Below are 17809 nucleotides of genomic sequence, written 5' to 3'. Positions count from 1 at the left end.
GAATCTTACCTCATCACTGAGGATTCTAGCATCGGCTTAAAGATCAGTTATCAGGAAATGATGGAGAACTGTAAGATGGAAGCCAACATTGATAATTTGCCCATCTCTGATTCTGACCTTGCTTACCTTCGCACTTACCATAAACAACATCCGGCTGCTGAAATATATGGATTCACGTCCGCAGAGAGCAAACTATTGGACAATTTGTCCAAATACCTGCGGGCTCGTGCAATTGAATGGCAAGCTGAGACAGAAAAGGCATCCACCAAGCTGACAACTGGGGCCATTGAAGAATTAAAAAAAGAGCAAGCCAGTCTCAATCAGAAGTTGAAAGATGAGGAAATGGTAGATGGTGCTGCCACGAACAATGGCAAGCAGGACGATTTTGGAGACGAAGGTGATGAGGAAGTCGATTATGGGGAAGAGGAGGAACAAGGTGACTACGAAAATGAAACTGGAATCGACTACGACATAGGAGATGACACAGCTTTTGACATAGAAAACTTATCCCCATTTTACAAGGACGAGGCCTTTGGAAAAGGAGAAGGTAATACAATGGACATCAACATGGTTTATGTCCTACCTTCAGAACTCAAAGCTCAACCAGGTCAGTCAAATGAACTGATCGGCGACTTTGTTGCCGATCAACAACCTCGATTTGAGATTGATGAAGTCGATGCCCAGTTGAAGGATGACGACGGCTGTGTGGTACTCACAAAACCAACGGCCACAATGGCTCAACATTTGAAGCCATTATACATCACGGCTTACATAGAGGGATATCCAATAACGAAAGTTTTGGTGGACAATGGTGCGGCAGTTAATGTGTTACCTACAGCCGTCATGAAGAAATTACGCAGAACTGAATCTGATTTGCTCCCTTCAGACATTACAGTGAGCAACTTCTCTGGAGGTAAAAGCAGGCCAAGAGGTATTCTCCCACTCGATGTCACTGTGGGGGAAAAGACAAACATGACAGCTTTCTTCGTGGTCGACTCATCTGCTCATTACAATGCATTGCTTGGCCGCGATTGGATTCACCAGAACATGTGCGTCCCTTCTTCCCTGCATCAAGTGTTGATCTTCTGGCATGGAGACAAAATTGAGGTCATTCCAGCAGACAATAACCCATTTCAGGCATCCACCAATGTAGTCGAAGCAAGGTTTTACGAGGATGACATTGGTTATTTTACTTTCAGTGGACGAGATAGCAAGGGCCGACCTACTCAAGTTACGGCCCAGAAAATTGTCAACCTAGGGAGTGAGGATGTTTTGCAAGATGCAGAGCGTCCAACCCTGGTTGACCTCTTCAAGGACAATATCAATGTCTAGAGACCCAAGGTCTCTAGAAAGAAAGGTCGCAGTCCGATCTATTTTAGGACGTTTGCTGGCCTATTGGGCCGACAGGACTACCAAGTCTAACTCGGCCATCAACTTGATGGAATATATTACAGAACAACAGGAAGAAGAACTACAGTTGGAAGATATCGGCCCAGCTCCGGCCGAATTGGAAGATACTGAAGCCGAAACTCAAGATCCCGTAGACCAAATCAACTTGGGAGATGAGGATAACCCTCAGCTTATTTCTATCAGTCGACTTCTTGAACCAGAACTGCGAGCAGCAATGGAGGCATTATTACGAGAATATAAGGATTGTTTTGCATGGGAGTACCATGAAATGCCTGGGCTCGATAGAAGTTTAGTAGAACATGTATTACCTCTTAGAGATGATTGTAAACCTTACAAACAAGCTCCTCGGCGATGTTCCGCCGAGGTACAAATTGAAATGAAAGAGGAAATTGAAAGATTATTACATGCTAAATTTATTAGACCTGCTAGATATGTGGAATGGGTTTCTAACGCTGTACCTGTAAGAAAGAAAAATGGCAAGATGAGAGTATGCATTGACTTCAGAAACTTGAATTTGGCCACTCCAAAAGATGAATATCCTATGCCAATGGCCGATCTCTTAATAGATGGAGCGGCCAAACATGAAATATTATCATTTATGGATGGTCATGCCGGCTATAATCAAATATTTGTAGCCGAAGAAGATGTCCATAAAACCGCCTTCAGGTGCCCAGGTTTTGTTGGAACCTTTGAATGGGTAGTGATGCCTTTCGGTTTAAAGAATGCCGGAGCAACCTATCAAAGGGCCATGAACGCCATTTTTCACGATTTAATTGGTAAAACTGTGGAGGTGTACATAGATGACGTAGTTGTTAAATCAAAAACCCGATCGGGACATCTAGCCGATCTTGAGGAAACTTTCAAACGTATGCGAAAACATAAACTTAAAATGAACCCCAAGAAGTGTGTTTTCGGAGTGTCAGCGGGAAATTTTCTAGGTTTTCTCATTCACCAACGCGGAATTGAGGTCGACAAAAATAAGGCTAAAGCTATTATCGACGCACCCGCTCCTTCTACCAAAAAACAGCTACAATCATTCCTTGGTCAGGTTAATTTTCTCAAACGATTCATCTCTAACTTGGCCGGTAAACTTCGGCCTTTCTCTTCTCTACTTAAGTTGAAAATTGGAGATGAATACAAGTGGGAGCCAGAGCACCAAAATGCTTTCGACGAACTCAAGAAGTATCTAACACAACCCCCAGTGTTAGTACCTCCACAGAAAGGAAAGCCACTGAAGCTCTACATTGCAGCCACAGCTGAATCAATTGGGAGCATGTTAGCTCAGGATAATGATCAAGGAAAAGAGCAGGCCATCCATTATCTAAGCAGAATCCTAACACCTGTTGAGATAAGATATTCGCCGATTGAAAAATTGTGCCTAATACTTTACTTTTCGGCGATTAAATTACGACATTACATGTTACCATCCATTGTCCACATAATTTCACAAACGGATTTATTTAAATATATGCTGACTCGGCCGATCATCAAAGGCCGAATTGGAAAATGGACAATGGCACTTTCTGAATTCACTTTCAAATACGTGGCTCAGAAGTCAGTCAAAGGCCAGGCATTGGCTCAATTTCTCGCTGACCACCCTTCCGTTGAAATTGAAGATATGGAGAACGTTGAAATAGATACTGCACAAGTCGGCCAGATGTATCACGAGCCTTGGCTACTATATTTTGATGGCTCAAGCACCAGTGACTCCGCCGGGGCAGGGATAGTAATTGAATCTCCAACCGGCCAAAAACATCAATATGCCTTCAAACTGGACTTTGACTGCACAAATAACCAGGCAGAATATGAAGCCTTAATAATTGGTCTGGAAGTATTGGAAGAGCTTGGAGCCACACGAGTTAAGGTGTTTGGGGATTCACTACTAGTCATCAATCAAATGCTCCAGGTTTTTAGATGTTCAAATCTCTCGTTGGCCACTTATTATGCCGCAGCACAACAACTACTTAGCTGTTTTCATGATGTGGAATTTCACCATCTGCCGCGATCACTCAATCGTGAAGCGAACGAAATGGCTCAAATTGCTTCTGGTGTCTGCATCCCGGAAGGCCAGACTAACAAAGTTATCACAATTGAGAGAAAATCGTTGCCATCTTTGGCCGAGAGAGGTATGCCGGCCGACGTCTTTGAGATTGACGTGCCACCTGGTGATTGGAGATTTTACATAATCCAACACCTTTTGATGAAAACTGATGGCGGTGGGAGCCGAAAAATTAGAATGTTATCTAGCAAGTTCACAATTAAAAATGGTGAATTGCTAAGGAAAAGTCCTGATGACGACCTCCTTCTTCGTTGCCTTGGCTCTGACGATGCCCAGCTCGTAATGGCTGAAGTTCATGAGGGTATTTGCGGAGCACACCAAGCTGGGCTTAAAATGAGATGGTTAATTAGAAGACATGGTTACTACTGGCCAACTATTCTTAAAGACTGTATTGAGTATGCTCGAGGTTGTGCTCCATGCCAACTTCACGGGTCCATTCAGAGAGTTCCAGCTTTCCCCATGAATCCAATAGTCAAGCCATGACCTTTTCGGGGATGGGCAATGGATATAATTGGCCAAATCTCTCCCCCATCTTCCAAACAGCACAGATGGATTTTGGTAGCCACAGACTACTTTACAAAATGGGTTGAAGCCGTTCCATTCACCTCCATAAGTAGTGCCGAGGTGATCAAATTCATTGAGCAAAACATCATTCACCGCTTCGGTATTCCAGAAACTATAACAACTGACCGAGGGTCGGTATTCATAGCTGAAGCCGTCATCACACGGATGGCCGAGTATAAGATTACAATGCAGCAATCGACACCCTATTATGCTCAAGCTAATGGACAGGCTGAGGCCACAAACAAGGTCCTCATCCGAATTGTGGAAAAGATGATTGAGGAAAATCCGCGTGATTGGCACAATCTTCTATCAGAAACTTTATGGGCTTATCGGACCTCTAAACGCTCGGCTACAGGGACGACTCCTTTTGCTCTGACTTATGGACATGACGCAATTTTACCAATGGAAATGACAGTCAGATCATTGAGAGTCGCAATGCAAAATAATCTAACGGCCGACGAATATAGTCAGGCAATGTTACAAGAACTAGAGGATCTTGACCAAGCACGGTTGGATACATATGATCGGCTTCAGGCTCAAAAGAAGGCTGTCGCTCGTGCTTACAATAAAAAGACCAGATACAAAAGTTTTGGGGAAGGCGAGTTGGTTTGGAAAGCAGTATTACCCATCGGCACGAAGGATCCCAGATTTGGAAAATGGTCACCAAATTGGGAGGGTCCGTTTATTATTGACAAAGTTCTCGGAAAAGGAGCATATCATTTAAGAGATAAAGACGGTGAACGACACGCAATGCCCATTAATGGTCAATACCTAAAGAAATATTATCCCACAATGTGGGAAGCACGAGCTGCTGAATAATGGTATAACCAAAAGATGGCCACTAGTTTATAATGTATATATGTTTAGGCCATCTTGATTCTGGCCGATGCAATTAAGCCGAAAAGATTATTTTTATCAGATTTCCAGTTTGTTTGCTTGACCATTATACTTCACTTGTATTTACTACTACAAGATATTATCTATCCATGACCCAACGATATTTATGATAATCTACCGGCAAGCAAATAATTAATTAAGTTTTTTATCGGCCCATAACTTTCAAATGTTTACAAAAACCGGCCAATGGCCGACAAAAGAGCCACATACATCAATCATCATTAATCGGCTAATAAGGCTTTAAGAGCTCCCAAGGTACAACTAGTGTCATGAAGGTCACTCTCAAGTTGCATACACCTAGGCTCGGAATTTTTCAATTCGGCCTCTATTTTCTTCAGTTGTCCTTGGCTTTGGAAACACTGCTTACTCCTTTGAAGGAGCTTTTTCCCCACTTCTTGTCTCTCTTGTTTCAAGGACGCCAATTGTCTTTCCAACTCATTTATCTTGCCTTCAAGAGACTCCACAACCCGTTTTTGCTCCATACACCACCCAAACTCGGGAACCAAGGCTTTCTTCATTTGCTCACAAGCCAAGATTTGTTGTCTCCTTTTTTCTATTTCTTGGTACACACCAGCTACATGGGATATTTGTTGGGTCAACACTTCTAGCTTCTCACCAATGAGGGCTACCTTTGGAAGGGCAAAGTATTTGGCTCCAAGTAACAAATCAATGGCTACTTTCACTTTTGGTAGTTGGCCTGTTTCCACAAACTCTTTCAATGGCTGAGATAAAGTTTCATTTACCACCTTCAGAGCCCCATCAATTTCCTCCATTGATGTCGATTGTGCGGTCGGTTCTTGCGAAATGGCCGAGTAGCATTCTGTTTGGGTTAGCGCATCGGCCGAAAATGCCTTCATGAAAGCTTGAAGTTCGGCTTCAAACCCTTCCTACAATGTCAGTAACTACCAATCAGTTCTTCAGCCGAATAGAAAGAAAGTAATCACAAAACATATTCGGCGCATACTTACCGGCTCGTTAGCCGACACCAATTTCTCACTCAGCGACGAGGTTACTGATAAGGGAGTGCTGGTTTGCGTTGAAGCTTGAGTGAGTACAAGTGTCTCCTTCTGCATACTCATTGTTACAACCTCACTTTCGGCCATTCTTTCAGAAGACACTATCTCCCCCACAGGTTCGTCACTAACTGGTTGGCCATCTTTCTCAATGGTTCGTTCCACGGATTCCTCTGTTTCACTAGGACTGGCATTTTGGACGATGATCTTCTGCAAATTCATAAAGCGATTTCGTTTGGCCACGCACAATTCTTCTTCACTTTCTGAGGATTGCTCGCCTTGTTTTGCCGCTTGTTTTGCTGGCGGAGATTGAGACGTTGAAGACATAGTGGCACCATCTGTTTTCAAAGTAGACAAAATAACAACAAACAAAACAAAACATTAGCCATCGGCCATGTTTCCTTACATAATGGCCGACTGCAATTCACATTAATGACGGCTTACCTTTGGCCGAATCCGTGGTCGAACTGCGGTTGGCCTTTCTCTTGGTGCCAACTTTCGTACACTTCTTTAACGACTCTTGGCCACCTACAATCAACAAACCACAAGTTGGTCAACAGAATCACTACATGTGCATAAATGAGAACACACTTGGGGGGGGCAACAACTTACTTATAATTGGGATCACTTTGGCAACTTTGCTTGTTGTCTTACCACGCTTTGCCGCTTTCGGCTTCTCTTGTACCCATGGATTCCCTGCAAAGGCTGATCGCTTAGCTGATATCAACCCATCTTTAAAACGGCTACCTACTCGTTTCATCCACCACTCTCTGAAATGAGAGGAGCTCTTGCTAGTTGCTACTCTGGTCTTCATGACAAAGCTCATGTTATACAGAAAAGCCTTGTTATTCTGCTCAATGTCGTCCTTGTTGGAGAACACGGCTCGCAATGAACTATATCGGTTTGACGATTCTGGAACCGGAGCAGGTATAGCTTGATAATATCCCAACTGACGACTGAAATATGATGGTGAATATAACTCCACTCCACACTTGAGTGTCTTACCAGACAAGCCACCCCAGAAGAGATCTCTCATACCTATTGCACTCTTCCAAGCTACACACGCAGTTTCCCATGTCGTATCACTTTCTGAGGCGTGTTGGCTGACATCCACGCCAAGATAGGGTGGATACTTCCTGCTGAAACAAACGGCAAACTGTTCTGCAGAAAATTCCTCACACTTGAACAACACTTCAAAACACTCTTCTGCCGAATGCGAAAGTAAATCAAGGGAAGCCAATTGTTGTCCAAGAATGGTGTCTGCGGCCAATGCTAAACCCGGTTGTCTGAACACAGGAAAATAAGTATGCAGCCACAACTGAAAAATCCACAATGGCCCAGACCAATTTGGATTCAGTCCTTCGGTCACACAATGGTGAAGACATCTGTACAAGTGGGCAAGCACAAATGGACCCAGAGCTAATGGTTGATCGCTCTCTTGCACTTCTTTACTTGCTAATGCTTCAGCTAACTTGTAGTACTCCACATTCACTTTTCTAGAAGTTGTGCACACTAAAAACTTGCATATCCAAAAGGCAAGAAAACCAGCATGCTCAACAGGAGTAACTTCCATTGTCTCCTGTTGGCTTTCCACTTTTTCTTCTAGGTTGTTGTCCCCACTAAGTGACTTACTCATCAAGCCATTGTTAAACAACTCAATCCATGTATTAAAATTAGCAACGGCTGGTCTACCCTTACTTCGATCTTTTAGCTCACAACCAAGATCAATGTCGAACTTTCCTTCTGCAAATACAATGTCCACCACTTGCCCATGTGGCGGCAGGCTTGTAATGGCTGCTATATCAATCAAGGTCAGACTAAGTGCACCAAACTGAAGTTCCAGAGAATTTGTTTGAGAACTCCAAAAACACATAGCGGCAGCCAACAAGGAACGGTCACAAGGAATCGTAATGGTGGAAAGCTTGATGGTGTCATAGATCCCAAGTCGTTTCCATACATCCCCAAATCGCTTCTCGACTCGCTCGACCCATGGGATCCAATTGGCCGTTTCATTAGGCCATTTTCCAGGTTTTGTGCTCCATGCTCCCCATGCTTTTCCTTCACTGAAGTAGCTAGAATCATCTACTTCATGCTGGCTCAACACTTTCTCCACATCGGCCGGTATCTCACTATAGAAGCTTGGGCCAAGTTGACGTGCCCCACCTTCATTCGGGACTCGTTGTGTTATTCTATTCATGAAGGCCGAGGCATTCTTTTCAGTGGCTTGACTTACTGCTTCTGCGAATGCAAATGAGCGTCTGGTAATACTTTTCTGTTTGCTTTCATACTTGTCTTCTCCGGTCCCTTTCGTAGCCATTGCTTGACCGACCCAATCCTACAAGATATAGAGCATCATTGGTTATCACATCACGTTTCTCGGTGTACATCAAGTTTCTCGTTATTCGGTGCTATTCGCCGAAAACCAGGAAACTTGGGGGGGGGCCAAAGGCATATTACATGCATATGAGCCAAGATATTGTCAACAAATGCAGAATGAAGCGAGCAATAAAGTGATAGGAAAAATAAAGCTGACCCTGTACGATTATAAACGGCACACAAAAAAAAAAAAAAAAAAAAAAAAATTGTGTGATGCCGACTTGAATGAAGAAAATAAACATGGTCATGATTTGCCAACATTGAGATCTGCACGTTTGTTTCTTGTTGACCTTATATCTGTCTAAGAGAATTTGACTAATTGCATTAAAGCAAGCAAGTCTGGGAAAGCTAGTCAAAGATTTCACTACCAGAAGAAACAAAAATGTCATTAAATATGACCCTCATCTATTCAAGATAATTATGAAGTTGTGTTTGACTAAATACTTTGACTATGGGTCTTTGAAGGCAAGGTCAAAGTTATCTTTGATTAATGGTAGAATCTTGGAACATGAACAGAGAGCAAACATGCCGCGAGAAATTATGAGCAAAAGCAATAAAGCAATTAAGCAATTATGAACAGCATAATTAACAGATAGCCCACAATTCAAACAATTGCTTTAATTAAATATGGGTGACTACGGGGCCTTGAATGACAAGGTCAAGAGTGTTGTTTGGTTAATTGCATCAAGCTAAATCTGGGTACTTGAAAGTTATTGCAGCACATATATAATTGCATGGTGGCCATCACATCATTACACTACATGTAATTGGATATTAATTAGAAATATTGAATGGAAGCAATTATGAAGAACGAACAAGCTGTTATGGGTCAGTGCAAGCTTAATTGCAATCATGAAGTTGTTTATTTATTTCATGGTATGTGCTTTCGATTGCTGAGAAATTGAGAAAACAAGTGCAGAATGGCATAATTGCATAACTAGATAGCCTAGAACATGAGCTTGCGTTTGGAAACCTAGAGCCGTACCTGCAATTCAATGATATACCCAGCCACTGTATGGCTCTGATAGAGTGAGATTTACTCAAAATCAAGGGATACCCAGTTTCCAAACAACTCTACTAAAGCAGGATTGGCTGAAAATCAAGAGATTCCCAGCTATGATTTCATGCTCTGGAAACAAAAGGAGAGGTGATTACGCAAGGCCAAATTCGAAATATACAGAGGGAGATTCATCAGATTCGTCAAGATCTGAGATTTCTAAATTACAAACCCGAATGCAAAATTCAAAATGTATAATACCTTTCGTGGTCACGAGGGTCCGCTCGACTTCATACCCAGATCACTATTAAGAGGAGGAATTGACGAATTTGAAGATATTGGAGCTGCAAGATTCAATTCCAAGCTTTGACAGAGGCAGCTCGTGTTTTACTAGAAATGGAAGAGTTTATTTTTTGTGGTGATAATAGCAGATAAGGAGATAAAGTGATATAAAAGGGAAAAGTGAAAATTGCAAGTGGGTCGACCCGTAGCAAAATGGGTGTGCAGCCAACCCGGAAATAAAAAGAAGAGAACGAAAGAAGAAGGGAGTATTTGGCTGCCAAGCAAGTTGTTTTTGCATTGGCTACCTATTATTTGATTTGGCTGTCCAAGTTTTCTTTGCGTTGGCTACCCAAGTTTTCTTTGCGTTGGCTACCCAAGTTTTCACTTGGCTGTCCAAATTTTCCTTGCGTTGGCTGATTTGAAATTCTTCATGGATTGGCCAACTTAAAATTTAAACTCCCATGTTGGCTTACTTTCCCTCACTTGAGTTCATTTGTCAACTTAAGACTTTCTTTTGTTTTGGCTGCATACTTTCACTTTCATTTAATTTGGTATTGGCTGCCAACTTTCTTTTGTGTTGGCTCCCTTTCTTTTGTTGGTTAACTTGGATTTTCTTAATCATTGGCCAACTTAAGATTTTTCATGTGTTGGCTTACTCCTCCTTACTTTGGCCAACTTGAAAATTTAAAGCCAACTTGAACCTTTTTCAGGTGTTGGCCAACATGAGCTACAAATTGGCTTTCTTGTGATATTTTTTGTTTGTTGGCTGATACTTAGCATTTTTCACTTGTTGGTTTCCATGAGCCACTCTCTCTTGTTGGCCAACTCTAGTTCTATCAATCGGCTAAACTCGAGTAAATTAATTGGTGGCCTTCGTTAGCCGATTTGCCTACTTGCTCTTTTGTTGGCCGATTTGAAAATTAATATTTGTTGGCTTCCATGCGTTCATTGACTTGTTGGCCACCATAAGATATATTCACGTGTTGGCCTACTCAGATTCGTTCATTGGCTTACTCATGGACTACTTACTTACTTACTCATGTCATGTGGTTCGTTAATTTTATCGAATGGAGACTCAACGCTCAAATTGATTTCCCAAGTGCTTGTTCGACCAAGAAAATTTATTCCAGCCATCAGGGAAGGTAATGAGGGACAGAAATACATGAATTTTCAGAAGTCGATTCGGCGGGCGAGTTGACTCAAATTTCTCAACCACTCGGCGACATTCGCCGATGCTTAAGAAACTTGGGGGGGCAATGTTTGTACCCACATTTGCATGTCCACTCAGACATAGCTAAGGTGCATAGTTAGATTGATTTCTAATTACAATGAGCCGCTCAAAAGGTAATTGGGCCGGTAGCCAGAAATGTTGGCCGATGAATAATTGGACACTTCGTTTGGTCCAAGTCGAGTCGGACAAAGTTAAGCCATTGGTTATAGGCCGGCCCGTAGTCGACAATTTAAAAAGAAACTTATTGTCTAAAAGCCCATCGGCCGATTGTTCAAATCCCTCTAGTCAGTTTCCAACTCGAACTCAACTTAGAAAGATATTAGCCGATGTAGTTAGTAGTTCAACCAAATTGAAGTTCGTTAGCCGATGAAGAGAGTTCAATCCAAGATAGTCTACTTCAAGATTAATTGCAGCCGTTGATGACAACCATCAGAGCCGATTCAGATAGAGTCCAACGTCAAGTCAGCCGACGATAAGTATTGAAGCCAAAGCAAGATAGAGTTACTGCGCCAAGAGGAGGCCGAATTCCACTCAACTTCAAAGAGCCAAGAGATAAGTTCAAGTCACAAGAGCAGCCAATATAAATAGAAGCATCGACAGAAGACATAACACACACAACTCCAGAAACTCAAGCCATCAAGCTTTTCTTATTTTCGTGTTACCTTTTGCTTAGGTAGAAGTTCCGTCTGTTTCCCTAGTTTATTTGCTCTGCTAGTTACAATTTCAATTGCTTTAATTTCCTTGTAGCCTAGTATCGATTTTGAATTGTTCTCTTTGTTTTCTTTCAAACAGTAGTTAATAATTTTCAGCCATTCCATATTTCAGTTTCGTTGTTATTATCTTTTATTTGCTCCTTATTGTCTTTATGCTTTATTTGTTTGACCATGTTATTTACTGTTCGTAGTCGCATAGTAGCTATCAATCTTGAAGATTTCATTCGTTACGAGTTCACCTTTACAGTTACTTGTTATTATTTGGATCCAATTGATTTAAGCCCTGTGACCAGACAATTCATATTCACTCACACTCTCACAACCACACCCAATTCACCCGACCTTCAGCCATCAAGTCCTTGATCCAAAGGCAGCGAACTATCGGCCGAGAATCAGTTCCTTCCTCGGCCAACAATTGCTTGATAAGTCAGAACTACATCTACTACAACTACAATTGCACACTTGGCCTTCTGGCCGTGTGCTGGCACGCCCCGCAATCTACTCACCAAGAAGGACATTTGTTCCTTGATCTCTCGGCTTTCTAGCCGAGGTGATTTTTAGAGGCAACACATTCTCAGGAAACCCACTTCATCACTATAGATTTACTAGGCCTGATCTGGAAATACATAGTGGAGAATGAACAACTCTTTCATTCTTACGAAACTCTGCTCGTCAGCTAACTTCGGCGGCTAAAATCTCCATCTTCTGTTGCTCAGATAGTCACGACTTCTTCATAAAAGTTGTTCAAAATCGAGTCTTCTAAACTGTATTCAAATTTCATGAAAATCCAGCGGTTGAATCTTCCAAAATCAAGGTAAAACCAATGACTGTTCATACAAAATTCTGTTTTGAGATGAATTGACTCCAATTCGTATTTACATGTCCTATTTCCTTTCAAATCCAGTCCCTCTTCGAAATGGGTCGAATTCTTCTCTTGAGATGGAATTCAATTCATGAAGTACTCATTTCAATCTTGAGCAAGTTGAAGCCATCAAGGAGAGAGAGGCAAAAGGAGAACATATGCAATCTGGGTACCTCGCCCAGCCCAACACCAACGCCGCCCAAGCTGCCCAGCGCCCGCCGAAACCCGCCTATCTGTTCTGGGTATTTGAGTTTTTGGTAAGGTTTTGCTGGGTGAAGTGTTTTGATTCAAAATCTCATTTGGGTATTTGAGTTTTTGTGAGGTTTTCTATCAAGATCGAATTTTAAAAATTTGCCTCTTCTAGGCTGCAAGTGCATGAGAACATTGCCTCTTCTAATAAAAATTTCACTGCAGAAAACCATTAGTTTGATATGGCACACAAGGGCTTTACATATAGACATATAGACAATCAAGTAGTCAGAGACAAGTCCAGGAATATCGAATTTTAACATTTATATATGAAATCTAAGAATCCTTAACTTAAAGACAAGCCTCATCACTAAACAACTAAAAAGCTACTAATATGATGAATTCACCAGGTTTTGAGTTGTATATTTCAATTTGAGCAGGAACTGAGGACAGCTGTATCTGTATCTGTTATTGAACCCAAATGGAGTGGAAGCTACCCACAAGGTTTATCCAGACCCAGAGTTCCAGTCTCTTTGTGCTATGAAGATCAACCAAGTCCATAGAACTGGGTCCAGCTCACAAAAACAAGGTTCGAATTTGAAAATACAAGGACAGAATATGGTTTTCTGGAAAATGAGGATTGCAGTGCACTGATCAATCCTTTCTGGGCAGCAGAAACCAAAATAACAAACTAAACACCAGATTTTGGTTACGCAGTGAAAACCTCAAATATGAGATTACTCTTGAGAACCCAAATAAAATCAATCAACTTATTGATGCAATCTCTAGACTCACTAGAGAGGTGCTTGTCTTGAATCTTGACCTTCTTCTTCACTTGAACGATCTGCAAATATCGCTCCACTTGCAATACCAATCTTCTCTACTGATCTCGAGAGAATCAATGCATGTATATGAATAAACAATGAAACACTTAGACACGGAACAAGTGTTTCATGGACTCCTATGGAACTCTTTCTAAGCAAGCAAGACACACAATAATTCTTGCATCAAAATCCCTACACAATCAACACTACTTTTTTGAATATATTAAGGAGAAAATAAATTCTCAATAATTAAGACTTAACCCTAATTAAACTCCTACTAGGAAAGATATTTTAATAAAAGATATCCAATTAAAATAAACAAATCCTAAATCACCTAGGACTTCAAAAGCACGATTTTATCAGTTGAAAAATATCTTTGTAAAATAAAATCTAAAAACCAAAAGATACTTTCCAAAATTGGACTCCCAAAAACGTAGGGTTGACTAGGACTGACTCGGGGATTGCAACACATGTTGCAATCCCGTGATTATGCATGATATGCAACTACCTTAAATTCTCCGAGATCAGTTTTGATGAACTTTGTAGGCTTCTTCAGTGCTTTGTATAGGGATGTCAACACATCAAGTATAAACCTTATACCTACAATCTCCCCCTTTGACATTCCTATACAAAACATCATATTTTAGGCACACTCCCCGTCAACAAGTACTTGAAGATCATCACATTTCCATCAGTAATATGTCTTTCCTGAAACACTTATCAACACACCTTGTAGAAAGCAAGTTAAAGATAAGGCATAGGAGTGTCAACACAATTTCAAGATCAATATCAAAATATTTAAACAATAAAAACACAAGTTGATCAAATTCACCAATATCTTCCCCTTTTTGTCTAGGAATGACAAAGACAACTTATGTAGCGGAAGCTATGTAGAATCAATAAGTTGGATATAGTCCAAGTATCAATACTCCCCCTAAGTGTGATCATGTTATAAAAGATGCAAGAATGAAATGTAAACACACAATGAGTGAGTTTGTATCCTTGTACAAATGACAGAGACAAAAGCATAGCTTTTAGACAAGAGTGTTAGCACCAATCCTCAAATATGAAAGTAATAAGTTAAGGTCACATGAATGAAGAGATTTTGACAACAACAAAGTAAGCAAGAAGATGATCGAGTATTTTGTACCTTTGTTGTGTAAGTGAACATAGCTCAAAGTGGGGTTTGTAAGAATCTAAGAATCAGAGAAAGTAGAACACACATGAGAAGTGAAAAAGATAATCACAATCAATCTAAATCTCCCCTTATGACACCGTGTGGGCATAATATTTTTTCTTTTTGCCTTTCACACACCATGAAGCTTTTTTCACATTTTTTTTTTCAAGAAAACTAAGACTCATATAACAAGTTTTATGCCAGCAACTCCCAAGTTAGTTGACTTTAGGGTACTAGATGTAACAAGGACATCCCAAATGACATATCAACTTGAGTCAATAGTTTCACAATCCACCGGGGTGACCAAACCATTCCCTTTTCTTCCCAAACCTCATATCGTTCACCACGACCAAGGCCTGTTTACTTTGGGAATAGCCTGGCTTTGCTCCAAATATTTGTACCTTTTTAACAGGGAGCAATAACAGTATTCACTCACTTAGTATGTGTGAACTAAAATCAAATTAACCAAGAAGATACGTACCACCACAAAAGAGTATGTGTGCATGTGAGAATACAAAGTGATAAAGAATATGTTGTTCATGCTCAAGATTACAGAGTGATTCAAGAACCCATTCAAAACATGTTATTCGACTCATCACAATCATATTTAAGGAAAGTATTAGAACACTTGTCAATCTAAGTTCAATTTGATCTGTCAGACACGCTGGGATACAAACCTCACATGCAATCCTGATTCTCCAGAAATCTGAAAACAAAAATGCAGAAATAAAAAGAGCAATGCACCTATACTAATATGATATCATACACTATGAATTCATGCAAAATGGATCAAGCGAAGTGAGAGTATCAATACTTAGAGCATCCACCAATGGTGCTTCTAAGTGATTCAAATCGAGCTGTGTTTAAGGGCTTAGTAAACGAATTAGCCAATTTGTGTTCAGTAGGAACAAAAGTAAGCTCAAGCATATTATCAAGATTATCCATATGAGCAGCAAAACGATTATTTGAACCTCTTTTAATCCAAATTTGCTTCTGCTTCAAATTCTGCTCTTTGGGGATTGCAATACGCTCTGCAATCCTGCTAATCAATTTCAGATGCTCTTTTAGCTCAGCTTGCAGCGATGCAGTTGGGCTAATTTTTGATGCTTTCCTCTGATTTTGAGTGACCCTGCGAAGTATATTACACCTAGGACGTATGTGTCCCAATTTTCCGCAATAATGACAAGTGAGAATAAAGTTTTTGGAGTTGTGAATATACATGGGCTGATGCACAGAGGTGTGCATGTCAGAACTTACCGAAAAGCCTTTCTGAGGTGATTGAATGGTTTCATGAGGTTCTGGTCTTATAGTCAATTCGGTGGCAGACATGATGTCACTAGAGCTTTGTGCCTGACTTGAGGAATTCTCACCTCCCACACTTTTTACAAACACCAAGGGTTTGCAGGACTCACCATTATACCCTAATCCTTCTTTATTACCATGAGCTTTGCCAATTCCCATCATCTTCGAGACTTTTTCAGACCCTATAGAGAATTTGTTAAAGCTTTCCTTGACCCTCAATAATTCTTCCTGCAATTTTTCATTCTCAAGGGTTAGAGAAACATTTAAGGTGGATTGAGCCTTAATTTCAACCTGCAAAACTTTGATTTTGTTAGTAATCTCATTATGCTCCTTGTTCCAATCTTGAGACTTGACCTTACCCTGCAAAACTTTAATCTTATCAACAAGGTTAGTACGCTCATCTTCCCATTCTGTCAAGGATATTTCAAATTTGTGCTCAATTTTTCTTTCTCACCCCTTAAGAATTCAATTTCTTCTTCAAGTTTATTATTTTTCTTAAGAACACTTCTTGAGGCATTATACAATTGCTTGCATTTTTCATTTGTTTCTTTATCAAAAGTATCATCCTCTAAATCAGAAACATCAGATAATTCAGAATTAAAGGAGGAAGTTAGAGCAAGATTTACCTCTTCGCCATCTGATTGAGTGCTTTCATCATTGTCACTCCAAGTAGACTTTAAAGCCTTATTTCCACGCAAATTGTACCTCTTGTTGCCACAATCGGCAGCAAGATGTCCAATTCCACCACATTCAAAACATTTTGGCTTGTCAAGAAAATTCTTCTTTTGGGGGAATTTAGCAAACTTTGAATTTTTATCAAATCGATTTTCAGATATTTGACCCCTCTTTGAATCAGAAAAGTTTTTTGAAGTATTTCCTGAAGAATTTTTGCTTTTCAAAATTTTTTTAAATTCTTTAGTTAGCAAAGCTAAATCAACAGAATCATCAATAGTTTCATTCTTTTTTATGGAAGAAAAAGCAACACTTTTTACTTTATTTTCAGGCTTGAGTCTCATCTCAAAAGTTTTGAGATTTCCAACTAGTTCATCAAGGGTGTATGTGTCAAGGTCTTGAGCTTCTTCAATGGCAATCTGCTTGGCTTGAAATTTTTGAGGAAGAGCTCTGAGAAATTTCTTAACAGTTCGGTGCTCCTCAAATGGGTCATCAAGACTGCGGCATTGGCTTGTAACATTGAGAAGTCGAGCATGAAAATCATCCACCGATTCATCTTCCCCCATGGTCATGTTCTCAAATTCCAGTACAAGTCTTTGAAGCTTCTGACCTCTAACCTTCTTATTTCCCTCATAAGTAACCTGAAGCAAATCCCAAGCTTCTTTGGCTGTATCACAGTGGCTAATTCTCATTTTCTCCTTCTTGGACAAAGCTGTGAATAGTGAATTTCTAGCCTTAAAATCACAATTTCGGTTACGAACTTCCTCTTCAGTCCATTCCTTCCTAGGTTTAAGAATTCTTGTAGATGACCCTTCTGCTTTCTTTGATTCTTCTGCCTTTGTTGGGTGTTCCCATCCATTCTCAACAACGTTCCACATGTTTTCGTCTTGAGAATATAGAAAAGCCCTCATCATAATTTTCCATTGTGAATAGTTTTCACCATCAAACAAGGGCGGGCAATTTATAGAACTGGAGGCTCTGTCACGTTCACGTTCCATCCTTGACCACGGATCAACTAAAAAAGCTTTAGAACCCGCTCTGATGCCAAGTGAAAATACAAGGACAGAATATGGTTTTCTGGAAAATGGGGATTGCAGTGCACTGATCAATCCTTACTGGGCAGCAAAAACCAAAATAACAAACTAAACACCAGATTTTGGTTACGCAGTGAAAACCTCAAATATGAGATTAAAAACACTGCAGGGCTCTTACTCTTGAGAACCCAAATAAAATCAATCAAC

General features: G+C 40.5%; 1 protein-coding gene and 1 pseudogene across 2 annotated transcripts; one reads left to right on the top strand and one right to left on the bottom strand.

Annotated features, from left to right (window-relative positions):
* The first annotated feature begins 2284 nt into the window (after window positions 1-2284).
* Window positions 2285-4852, top strand: LOC133712016 (uncharacterized; annotated as a pseudogene).
* Window positions 4853-5045: 193 nt separating this feature from the next.
* Window positions 5046-9827, bottom strand: LOC133712015 (uncharacterized). 2 transcript variants are annotated; one of them, XM_062138092.1, is made up of 6 exons: window positions 9578-9825; window positions 9305-9448; window positions 6556-8278; window positions 6388-6471; window positions 5899-6281; window positions 5046-5817 (listed from the first exon to the last, which is right to left on the bottom strand). In XM_062138092.1, exons 3-6 carry the CDS (start codon window positions 8258-8260, stop codon window positions 5152-5154), a joined length of 2838 nt encoding a protein of 945 aa, XP_061994076.1. In that variant the 5' UTR covers window positions 8261-8278; window positions 9305-9448; window positions 9578-9825; the 3' UTR covers window positions 5046-5151. The 2 variants fall into 2 exon arrangements, with proteins under 2 accessions (XP_061994076.1, XP_061994077.1); XM_062138093.1 differs by lacking the exon at window positions 9305-9448 and having other exon boundaries at window positions 9578-9827.
* Window positions 9828-17809: the final 7982 nt, after the last annotated feature.

The sequence above is a fragment of the Rosa rugosa genome, chromosome 5 (genome assembly GCF_958449725.1).
Source record: "Rosa rugosa chromosome 5, drRosRugo1.1, whole genome shotgun sequence".
NCBI classification, from domain to species: Eukaryota; Viridiplantae; Streptophyta; class Magnoliopsida; order Rosales; family Rosaceae; genus Rosa; species Rosa rugosa.
This window is presented reverse-complemented; position numbering and strand designations above follow the sequence as displayed.

Bases quoted from the DNA above. Each gene is read 5' to 3' on its own strand.
- LOC133712015 (XM_062138093.1), bottom strand. From the start codon at position 8,260: ATGGCTACGAAAGGGACCGGAGAAGACAAGTATGAAAGCAAACAGAAA. The intron at 6,472-6,555 runs GTAAGTTGTTGC...TGTTGATTGTAG, and splicing joins CAAAGTGATCCCAATTATAA to GTGGCCAAGAGTCGTTAAAG. The intron at 6,282-6,387 runs GTAAGCCGTCAT...CTTTGAAAACAG, and splicing joins GACCACGGATTCGGCCAAAG to ATGGTGCCACTATGTCTTCA.